The 12,511-nt window shown below is 37.7% G+C and overlaps 1 protein-coding gene across 1 annotated transcript in view; it reads right to left on the reverse strand.

The window, feature by feature from the left end:
- Positions 1 to 1,097: 1,097 nt before the first annotated feature.
- LOC126282206 (uncharacterized) overlaps positions 1,098 to 12,511 on the reverse strand; it is a 129,041-nt gene continuing 117,627 nt past the window's right edge. Inside the window, exon 8 of the mRNA XM_049981752.1 lies at positions 1,098 to 1,682. Within this exon, the coding sequence (XP_049837709.1) occupies positions 1,557 to 1,682 (126 nt within the window). The 3' untranslated portion in view covers positions 1,098 to 1,556. The remainder of the gene's footprint in view (positions 1,683 to 12,511) is intronic.

A 12,511-nucleotide genomic window follows, 5' to 3' on the forward strand; every position in this document is an offset into this window, starting at 1 on the left:
TAGCATTTGTAGACTTAGAGAAAGCTTTTGACAATGTTGACTGGAATACTCTCTTTCGAATTCTGAAGGTGGCAGGGATCAGATACGGGGTCCAAATGGCTATTTACAACTTGTACGGACACCAGATGGCAGTTATAAGAGTCGAGGAACATGAAAGGGAAGCAGTGGTTGGGAAGGGAGTGAGATAGGGTTGTAGCCTACCTCCGATGTTACTCAATCTGTATATTGAGCAAGCAGTAAAGGAAACAAAAGAAAAATTTGAATTAGTTATTAAAATCCATGGAGAAGAAATAAAAACTTTGAGGTTTGTCGATGATATTGCAATTCTGTTAGAGACAGCAAAGGACCTGTAAGAGCAGTTGAACAGAATGGACAGTGTCTTGAAAGGAGGATATAAGATTAACATCAACAAAAGCAAAACGAGGGTAATGGAATGTAGTCAAATTAAATTGGGTGATGCTCAGGGAATTAGATTAGAAAAATGAGACACTTAAAGCAGTAGATGAGTTCTGCTATTTTGGGAGCAAAACGTGGAGAGGGTATAAAATGTAGACTGGCAATGGCAAGGAAAGCTTTCTGAAGAACAGAAATTTGTTAACTTGAGTACAGATTTAAGTGTCAGGAAGAGAAATTTGTGGCACAACTTGACTAGAAGAAGGGATTGGTTGGCAGGACAAGTTCTGAGGCACCAAGGGATTACCAATTTAGTATTGGAGAGCAGTGTGGAGGGTAAAAATCATAGAGGGAGACCAAGAGATGAATACACTAAGCAGATTCAGAAGGATGTAGGTTGCAGTAGGTACTGGGAGATGAAGAAGCTCGCACAGGACAGACTAGCATGAAGAGCTGCATCAAACCAATCTCTGGACTGAAGACCACAACATTATTATTATTATTATTATTATTATTATTATTATTATTACTGCTATAATACACACATGAAAAGAAAAAAATGATTATGGTTTTCTTTCTTCCTCATTTTTTGGCTACTCAGTTTCACCGATTCTGTCAGTGACCTTCCTGCCTGCATTCTCAAATAAATCATTAATTCTGAAAGAAATTTAATTTTAAACTATCACACAAATTTTAAAAAGAAATCTAGGATAAAAACCACTGAATCTATATTTACTCAATCATAGTTTACATTACAGTAAGTAAAACGTAACAGTTCAGCATATGACAGTTTTTTACAAAGTTAAAAACTATACAGGTAACATGTAATCAATCTTTTGTAGCACAATCACATTACATGGAAGATGAAGAAAAAAAATCTTTTTTGCTCAATACGAAAAGAAAAAACAATTCAACAATAAAAGTTGCATAAAAATACAATGGATTAACTTTTCAAACACACATTCATCACAACACCAGTACCAGTTTAGAGAGTATACATGTAATTAATTAACATGTTTGTAAAAAAAAAAAAAAAATACATATGTTACAAAGTAGAAAGAGAGAGGTGAACTTAAAACAACAGCAATGAGCATGGCACACATTTTGCATGTGTAGCAAATATTTATGACTGATGATGCTATTTACATTTTTTCCCTTTCTTCTCATATTGCGTTAGACTTCTTGGAACACTTTTGCAAACTCCATTTACACAAAGTCATTTCTGTAAAAACCTTTTCAGCTTCTTGTTTCCTAATTCCATGTATGTTTTCCAATGCAAAAATGATGGCCTGAAAAACAAGCAGCGATTGAGTGTCTCAAATATAAAATTAGAACTAAATGATAAACTCAAATATAATACATATCTTTTTATGACTGGTGATGGTGCAACATCCAAGGCACAATGCACATTTTCTTAAGAATCTATCAATTTGCATCAATGTTCCTACTTTTTCTAGTTAACAATTTTTCACAGAAACTTACAAAATATCAAAACAATTACTCAGTTGGAAACTTTGAGTCCTTTGTTAACACTCCCTGCCAAGAAAGTGTAATTTGCATCTAATCACTTGTTAACTATTCAAATAACTTACATACATATGATGGAAATCTGCATAATGCCATTCCCGTCTTTCAAGTTTGTATTCTAATAAACATTTAGGTAATGTTACATATAATTTCATACAGAAACTGAACACTTTTTAAAAATAGCTTATTGTTTGGCATAATTACACATCCTTTTCACAAGATATTATATATTTCAGTTCTCATTGATCATCTTAAAATCTGAAGCAGTAGCTCACACACACAAATAGACTGTCAAACAATATGTTTGTGACTGAACTACTGCTTTATCTTATGACCTGAGGAAGGCTGTTGATGACCAAAACTGGTAATTTCTTGTTGAAATTATATATGATTGTGTTAGGCAATTGGCAATTCTTAAAAAGTAATTCAACAATCATCACAAACATTTTTTTTTTTTAAGAAACTGATCAATCTGTTTTCCAATTGACACATTGCAGACTTTGATGTACATTAATATTTGAATGAAAGTCATAAAAGGCCACATCTTTAATGACCATTTTAATTAGAAAACTTAGGAACTAACAGTATTTTGTACATCATATATCCTGTTAAGCCTCTCTTACTGAATTGTTTATATTTATGTACTGAGGAATATGCAGTTCAGAACTTCCAAGAGATTTCATTCTAGTGTGTGTATAAAATATGATGACATGGAAATAGGAGAAGTAGAGAGTGTAAAATTCTTGAGATTACAACTTGACAATAAATTTAGTTGGGAGCAATGTACTAACAAACTGCTAAAGTGCCTAAACAAGTCTGTGTTTACAATGCGAATGATGTCAGACATAGGAGATATAAATATTAAAAAAACTGGCATATTTTGTTTATTTTCACTCCATTATGTCGTATGGTATCATATTCTGGAGTAGCCCCACAAGCAGAGAAATTTTGGGTTAACTCCACAAACCGAGAAAAAATTTTTAGACTACAGAAGCGTATAATAAGAGTAATGTGTAGTGCAAATCCAAGATCATCATGTTGAAACCTGTTCAAAGAATTGGGCATACTAAGCATAGCTTCTCAAAATATTTACTCCTTAATGAAGTTTGTTGTAAATAATACATCTCTTTTTCCAACTAATTGCTTACTAAACAGTATCAATACTAGGAATAAGAACAATACACATAAAGATTTAAAAGCACTTACTCTTACTCAGAAAGGAGTCCAGTATTCAGCAACACATATTTTCAAGAAGTTACTAGAACCATTAAGGGAATACTTTCAGACAAGGCACAATTTAAACATAATTTACAAGAATTTTTGGTGGCCAACTCCTATTCCATCCATAAATTTCTCAACAAGTGCAGTAGGACCATTTTAATGAAAATTTACTATACTTAGATTTTTGACAATACTTGGTTGTAACAGCCAAGTAACTACCACTTTGTGTATGATGGATGTACAGAAAGCAGATGTAAGTCTTAAGTCTGCAAATAGTGGAAGTTTAATTTTAAATCTTGTACATAATTTGACTGTTCTTAACTGAGGATCATTGAAATGAATAATTTACTTTAATTTTTGACAATACTTGGTAGTAATAGCCAAGTAACTATCTACTGTGTGAAAGATGGATTTAATGAAAGCAGATGTAAGTATTACAGTTGTAAATATTAGAAGTTTAATTTCAATTCACGTACATAATTTTACAGTTTATTGACTGAGGATGATTAAAATTACTGAAACGAAAGTTTTTCTAATTACATTTTTGTAATGTGTTTCTCTGATATGTTCCACACCCAGGAGGATCCACTGTTTTGTCGGTCTATGGAATGAATAATTAATCTAATTTAAATCTAATCTAATCTAAATGGGTAACGAGTTGCACTCTACCATTGGCTCAAAAAGCAAATAATGTTCCAAATGGACAGAGCGATCGTTGTATTCCAGTATCCTGTTGACAATAAGGCCATCAGACAAAGCATAAAAGGTCAAGTTGGACAAAGAGGAGAAGTAAATCAATACTGATCATGTTTAAAGAACTATTCACCTCAAGTAATTAGAGAAGCAATGGATAAACCTAAATCTTTATGTTTAGAATTGGTGTTTAAACTCCACTCCATCTAAATACGAGTTCAGTGTCTTAATTTCTTGGTAACAATCAACTATCCCAAATCCACGAAATAGATAAGAGAGACTGCTTTTGTTATGAGCAAGGACAGAAATAGGGTAGGCCTAATATAGAAAAGATGGCAGGGCAGAAGAATGGAATAAGGAAAGGAGAAGGGAAGGTGGTGACGCTAAAACCAGCCTAGGAAGAGATTAATGAAAGCAACAGTAACTTAATTATAAAAACCAATTGTCAGACAATAAACATATAAACATTAGTACACCCTAGAGCAGTGTACTGGATCAACCACATCTGACCACCACAAGGAAGGGCTTTGTATTGTGCATCAGCCACATTGTGCACTCTTCACATCCCGCATCTCACGTGTTACCTTTCATGCCACAGTACCGTAGTGCCATTTTTCAACAGGATGTACCCATCTATGCATGGCAAGTGTCTCTATGAACTGTCTGCATTATGTTGAGGTACTCCTGTGGCAGCAACACCCCAACATCTGCCACCAACTGAACATCAATTCCATCACAGTGCCAGTACCCAGGATATGAAGGACCAGTTACAACATTTGCGGAGCAACTTGCCTAAGGAAAGGATACAATGGCTTTATGACACCTTTTGCAGCTTTCAATACTTCCAGTTCAAAGATGCTGCAACTTCATGTTCACGAATGGGCTCTTACTGACAGTTTATTTGTAAATTTGACACAATTTTATTATCACTGAAGTAATATCACTATACCCTCCTGAATGTGGAGTTTCATTTCATTTTCTCCTCCCCTTCTGGGTGTTTCAGTTTTTGTAAGGTAGCATACATATCAATGCTTTCCAGGCAGTGCAAGACATTTAGAAAAAGTTCTATTTGCTGATGACAACATCATCACAATCACTGATGTGGTGGTACATGTTGCTATTAAAAGGCAGCAACATGCCCCACTTCCTTTTTACTGAGACCATGAGAGTTGGTCATGTAGAAACCTTAATTTACACTACTAGCCATTAAATTGCTACACCACAAAGATGACGTGCTACAGATGCGAAATTTAACCAACAGGAAGAAGATGCTGTGATATGCAACTGATTAGCTTTTCAAAGCACCAGTGGCGACACCTACTACGTGCTGACATGAGGAACATTTCCAACCGATTTCTCATACACACACAGCAGTTGACTGGTGTTGCCTGGTGAAACATTGTTGTGATGCCTCACGTAAAGAGGAGAAATACATACGATCACATTTCCAACTTTGATAAAGGTCGGATTGTAGCCTATTGCGATTGTGGTTTATCATAACACGACATTGCTGCTCGCGTTGGTCGAGATCCAGTGACTGTTAGCAGAATATGGGATTGCTGGATACAAAGGGCCTCGTATCACTAGCAGTCGAGATGACATGCATCTAATCTGCTGTAACGGATCGTGCAGCCCCGTCTCGATCCCTGAGTCAACAGATGGGGACGTTTGCAAGACAACAAGAATCTGCAAAAACAGTTTGACGACGTTTACAGCAACATGGACTATGAGCTCGTAGACCATGGCTGCGATTACCCTTGATGCTGCATCACAGACAGGAGCGCCTGCGATGGTGTACTCAGTGACCAACCTGGGTGCACGAATGGCAAAACGTCATTTTTTCGGATGAATCCAAGTTCGGTTTACAGCATCATGATGGTCACATCCGTGTTTGGTGACATCGCGGTGAACACACATTAGAAGCGTGTATTCATCATCGCAATACTGGCGTATCACACAGCCTGATGGTATTGAGTGCCATTGGTTACACGACTCGGTCACCTCTTGTTCATATGGACGGCACTTTGAACAGTGGACGTTACATTTCAGATGTGTTATGACCTGTGGCTCGACCCTTCATTCGATCCCAGTGAAACCTTATGCTTCAGCAGGAAAATGCACGATCACATGTTGCAGGTTCTGTACGGGCCTTTTTGGATACAGAAAATGTTCGACTGCTGCCCAGGGCAGCACATTCTCCAGGTCTCTTACCAATTGAAAATGTCTGGTCAATGGTGGCCAAGCAACTGGCTCGTCACAATACGCCAGTCACTACTCTTGATGAACTGTGATATTGTGTGGAATGTCCAGGCGTATCAATGCCGTTATTACGGCCAGAGGTGTTTGTTCTGGGTATTGATTTCTCAGGCTCTATGCACTTAAATTGCGTGAAAATGTATCACACGTCAGTTCTAGTATAATATACTTGTCCAATGAATACCCGTTTATCATCGGCATTTCTTCTTGGTATAGCAATTTTAATGGCCAGTATTGTAAGATAGCACTGGTAGAGAAAAGACCACATACTTTGCCTGCATTTTTTATTTATGTGCAGACATGAAATGCTTATTTATGCACAATGCAGCCAAAGCCAAGATGGAGGGTGAGTGTTCTATTGGTGGGAAGGAGCCGTTTACACTTTGATATCGCAGCTTGGGGATTCCGTGGACAAAGAAGAAGAGTGTAGGGTGACAATGGCTGTTGATAATTTAAAAAAAAAGCTTAATTAATTACTTCCTTACTTACTTCTTGACCTAGGTACACTAATAGTCTGTCTGTCGACAAGTTTGGTAATTAAGAAGTAAAATGTGAATGTTTAACTGATATGTTGAAAGTGGAGGATTTTGAAAGGAATTGGTTACATGATTTTGTAGCTACAGTTAGCAAACATAATTTTCCATTATCACAGCACTTTCCTTTAGATAGATAAGAAGTTCGGGATAGCTATGAGTGGCAGTGCATAGCAGGACCATGACTTCAAGGAGTGACACAAGTGCAGAAAGAGATGATTTAAAGGTAAAGACAATCACGAAGACAGAACTGACAGATCATATTCACAGAATTGGTACCATGATTAAGTACTCTCAGGCAGTGAATACAGCGGTAACATTTCACTGATAAATATCAGAGCTCTTAGGGTTGTATCATCACTTTACAAAGCCCAATATCTTGTATTGACATACTATTCTCATGTACACTAATTTCTTGGCTATGGAACTCTTTTGTGGGGCTCAACACATGGGGACTGTTGAGTTTTTATTGAATTTAGCATATGTTGAAATTCAGGTGTAAGTAAGAAACACATTTTCTTTGTTTTCTCCAAAAATGTTCCTGCACAGACAGACCTCCAAAGATGTCATTGCAAACGCCATTTCGAAGATACGAATTTCGGAAAAAGTTTTAAAAGGCTGTAACTCTGTAACAGCTCTAGATATTTTGTTACAGTTTTTTTATTTTTTATTTTAAAGATAACTGCTTTACAATTACAATGGTATCCTCCATTCGGACAAATCTGTCAAGTTCTTTTACTGGCGCCTTTTGAATTTGTTTTACAATTTACAGAATTTTTTTCCACAAATGACAATCCAGAAAAGTTACATTTTTCTTCTCTTGATTAGTACCATGTAGTACTATATTTTCTGTAAGGGAGAGCCTCCACTTTTAAGTTGGTCTGGTTTTATTTTAAAAATCATTTTTTTCAAATTCTTACTAATTTCTTTACAATGTTTATTTCTATTGTCTTTGTTGCAGTTATTTCTTCTCACTTTCTTTGTTGCAGTTATTTCTTTTCACTTTCATTGTTACAGATATTTCTTACACTTTGTTGTTGTTTCTTGTCAGGTTTCTTTGTCACAGTTGTTCATTGCAGGTTTTGGTATCGTAGTTGTTCGGTGCTAATTTGTTTACTGAAGAGGCTTCTAAGAAATCTGAGACCATTCAGTGAGTTCTTTGTTTTTGTGAAGAATTTGCCAGTTGACACAGTTGCAGTGTGTTTTGTGCAAAGGACTTTCTTCTGACTGGGGCCACAGGAGAGTGAAGTGTGCTGACTATTTGCACATCCATATAAGTGTGATATATGTGGCAAACAAAAAACAGACTTTGTTCAGGCTGGGAATAAGGTTCTCATCTGAAGATTCTGTTTCAAAGTGAATACTGTTTCCAGTGACGACTTTTTGTGTTCTAAATGTTTTGACAGAATAACACCAATGATAGGATCTGAACAAGGTGAAGCCTCCCATGGTGCAGATTTTGCATCAATAAAGAAATAATTAAATACCTCGAACCAGCCAACTACAGAAGTGGGTGTTAGTCCTGTTAAGAAACCATGGTCAGCTCTACGCATTAAGAAAGTGCAGAGAAATTACTAAAGCTACAGATGAATACACTACAGCAAAACTGAACACTCTCTTCAAAGTAGAAATTCCATCTTCAGAAGAAAATGAACCAAAGCACAATTTCCACAGATATAAATGAAGCTGTTGAATACTGTGCATCCTACAGTGAAAAGGTACAAGTTATAATTATTATTCCACAGACATTTTGAAAGAAAACAATTTTGAATCATGTTCCATCAGTATCAAAAGTACATGGTAAACAATTCAAGAAACGCTTGGTCTGTAAAAGGAGTCTTTGGAAGACCAGATCCAAATTATGGTTATCCTGTAGTAGCAGTTCAAGTTCAAATAGTGCAGTCATTTTATCTGAAAGATAAATGGGACTGTTATTGCCAGAATGCCAACAAAAAAGACACTATAACTGTAACAGTTGAAGGTCAAAATATTGTGAAAGTGATGAGGTACATGACTTACAGTATTAAAGAAGTTTTTCAGTTTATAAGAGCAACTAGACAACTTCACAAATTGGAAGATAAAAACCTCATGCACTACGACCTAAGTGGGTAGTTCCACACCCATGGTTTTAGTTAGGTTAGTGTTTTTCTAACGTCCCGTCGACAACGAGGTCATTAGAGACGGAGCACAAGCTCGGGTTAGGGAAGGATGGGAAAGGAAATCGGCCGTGCCCTTTCAAAGGAACCATCCTGGCATTTGCCTGAAATGATTTAGGGAAATCACGGAAAACCTAAATCAGGATGGCTGGAGACGGGATTGAACCGTTGTCCTCCCAAATGCGAGTCCAGTGTGCTAACCACTGCGCCACCTCGCTCGGTCCCACACCCACCTAGAGATGTCTGTTTGTGTGTGTACTGCGTGAATTTTGAACTTTTTGTGACAACTTTGAAGGACTTACTGGAGCACGTGACATATGAGACCTTGGTTGGGCATTTGAAGCCATTAGTAGTCTGTGACATAAAGCAAGAGACTTGTTTGTTTCAAGAATGTGGTGAAAGCCCTGGAAAGCAAGGACTGTCTTTACAGACACTTGGCTTGGAAGACATAGCTGATAACACTGCAGAAATTACATATACGACATGAGAGAAAAATGATCTAATTAACAAAATTGTTGCTTCTGACAGTTTCATTGAACTTGGTAAATGGTAAGTGAAAGCAGTAACACACTAGCATCTGAAGAAATTGTAACAACAATACATTGCAGAAGTGAAAGGGTGTGTACAGGCTGAAAAACTACTTTTAGTGCACAGTGATTTTACTGAGAACTGGTCTGTAATTCTCCCACAAAAAGTACAGGTATATCATTGTAGTAATGGCCAAGTTTCAATTTTTACAGGAGGGACGTATTTACAAAACAAGGCCACAAGTGTTGCAGTTAAAAGTCATTGCTTTGCTAGCAATGCACAAAATTTTTCAACTGCAGACAAGGCAGAGAAGATCATCATTATTTCTGATGCTGCTACTAGTAATTTTAAAAAACAATACCAGCTGTTTGAGTTGAATAAGTCGCTAGTGCCAACTGACTGGGTATATAGTGCTACTGGTTATGGGAACAGGCCTTGTGATGGTGTAGGAGGCCTGCTGAAACACCACCATGCTACAAAACATAATCTTTCCAGACCAAATACAGCTGCAATTTAGAATGCTGAGGATTTTATGAGAGTCATAAAGTCTTACACATTCAGAGCCCTCATTTTTGTCCAAAAAGGAAATCGAAGAATTCCGTGAGCAGAAAAAGGAAGAATGGTCTAAACAAATTACTTCTATGAAAAGAATTCAGAAGACACATTTTTGGATGCAAGATGATGGACAAACATATATTACACACACTTTAAAGAGCAAGAAAGAAGAAATTTCGTTCGTTCGGCCAATACCTCAGAAACAGCAGGATGATATTCAGATGCACAAACTGAGAAGGGGGATGTTCGTGGCATGTATGTATGAATGTGACTGATGGATTTCAGAGATTATAGACACCAGCCATGAGTTAAATGAAATTGTAGTGAACTTTATGCTACCACATGGACCAGCTGCTGGATATAGGTTTCCAGCTGAAGGACAGCAACAACATCATCAGTGCTCACTTGCTGTTCCTATTGGTTCAACAGGAAGGCATCACTCTATATCAAAGGAAGATACTGAAGCAGTGTAACACATTTTTAGTTCATTACCTAGCTAATTCTTTGGACATTTCACATACATTTTTGAACCATTTAGAATGCTTGAAAAATGAATCTCTTACTCATCTTCCAAAACTAAAATTATGTTAAATAAGACTAGGTTTTATGAGCCTGTTATGTGATAATGTGGTAATAAAACAGGTTTTATGTATGCCAAAACTTTCTATTGTTTATAAAATCTGTTCAACCTGAAAGTGGAAGCTCTCCTTTTCAGGAAATGTAGAACTATATGGTACCAATCAACAGAAAAAAATCAAAATTTTATGGAGTGCCATTTTGGAAAAAAAAACTTTTTTCCACAAATTATAAAAAATGTTCAGAACACCGCAGTAAAAGAACTTTGACAGATAAGTTCAAATGGATGATTTCTTTGTAATCATAAAGCAATTATCTTTCAAATAAAAAAAAAAACTAGAACTATTCCAGAGATACAGCATTTTAAAATTTTTTCCGTAATTCGCGTCTTCAAAATGGTAATGTGCAGTGTCATCATTGGAGGACAGTATCTCGGAGCAGAAATTTTTTTGGAGAAAACAAAAAAATACCTGTTCCTTACTTAGTCCTTCATTTCAACATATGCTAAATTCAATAACATCCGAGACTATGAATGTAAGATTTTTTTCCTAACCTGCCTGAATTGATATGGACTATGCCCTGTACCTAATCATGGAACAAGAACCAGTTGGGACTTATGTTTGGCAAGAAAAACAAACAAAAATCTCAAAACAGCATTTTCTGTCAGCAAATAAAACTTCGCAATAAACTGCCCAAGCAATAAAATACTTTTGTTTACAAAGGCAACTAAAACATACTTCATACTTCACCAGTAATGCATCCCACACAACTGAAGATTACTTACAAGATTCAGAATGGTGGTTAATAGTGAAAAGGGTACCTGCAACACCCTGTCACATTACAATACATGATCACAATGAGCCATTATCTACAGTGAATGTTAGCATAGTATCATAATTCTCCTGAGCTCAACACCTCACTTGTCATGTAGGAATGCTGACTTCAGATTCTCATACAGACTGGCGGGAGGTCATGGCGGGAGGGGGGGGGGGGGATTGTATAAGGTATAATTGCATTTTTAAGGGTCTGGAGTCAGTCGAAGCAAGTGTAAGGAGCACGTTCATTGTCCTTGAGTCACCGGTGGTGCAGCGCAAAAAATGTTCATTGTATTATAAATTGTGTGGTGCAAGGAATGTTAAATCATAGAAAATTGCGCAACAGGGACCATGCAAATGAGGCAGTGCAGTTACCAATGCAGAAAAAGAGATTGCTACTTACCTATAAAGATGACACGTCAAGTTGCAGACAGGCAGAATTAAAAGGCTTTCAGCCACAGTCTTCATCAGTAAAACACACACACACACACACACACACACACACACACACACACACACACACAGGCGGCACGCGCGTGCGTGCATGCATGTGAAAGGAAGCACACAACCACCAACTCCAGTATCTCTGACCAGAATGCAACATCACGTGGGTTGTAAGCAGCAGTCTGGAGGGTTTCAGGAAGGGGAAGCAGGAAAAGATGGGTGGATGCATTAGGACAGGGCAGAGGAAGATGAGAATTGGGGGGGGGGGGGGGGGGGGGATGATAGGACAGAGGGAGTGGAATCTGTTGGGTGGAAGGTGTGGGAACCATATGTTACCGTTGGTTGAGGCCAGGATAGTCACGGGAGTGGAGAATGTGTTGTAAGGATGAACTATCCCAGCTTTTCTGAACTGCGCAGATGGGAGTTATCCTTACAACACATTCTCCGCAGCTGTAATTATGCCAGTCTTGACCTACAGTAACATATTATCCCCATGACCTCCACCCAACAGTTCCCACCTCCTCTGTCCTATCATCTCCTCCTCATTCTCATCTCCCATTCTGTTTATTTGCTGCCTCTCACAACCCATCTGCCCATCTTTCTCCGCTCCTCTCCTTGTTTGCTCTCTTTTTGTTTCCCCACCACCCTGCCTCACTACCTCATGAGGCTAGGCAGTTGGCAGTCTAGTCCCTGCACACTCCACCAGACAGCATTCTTTTCTCTCCCCACCTGTGCACTACTATCCCTTCCCCACCCCTTCCAGATTGCTGCTTGCATTCCAAGTGATGTTGCATTCTGGCCCGAGATGCTGGAG

This window comes from Schistocerca gregaria, chromosome 7 (genome assembly GCF_023897955.1).
Source record: "Schistocerca gregaria isolate iqSchGreg1 chromosome 7, iqSchGreg1.2, whole genome shotgun sequence".
Classification (NCBI taxonomy): domain Eukaryota; kingdom Metazoa; phylum Arthropoda; class Insecta; order Orthoptera; family Acrididae; genus Schistocerca; species Schistocerca gregaria.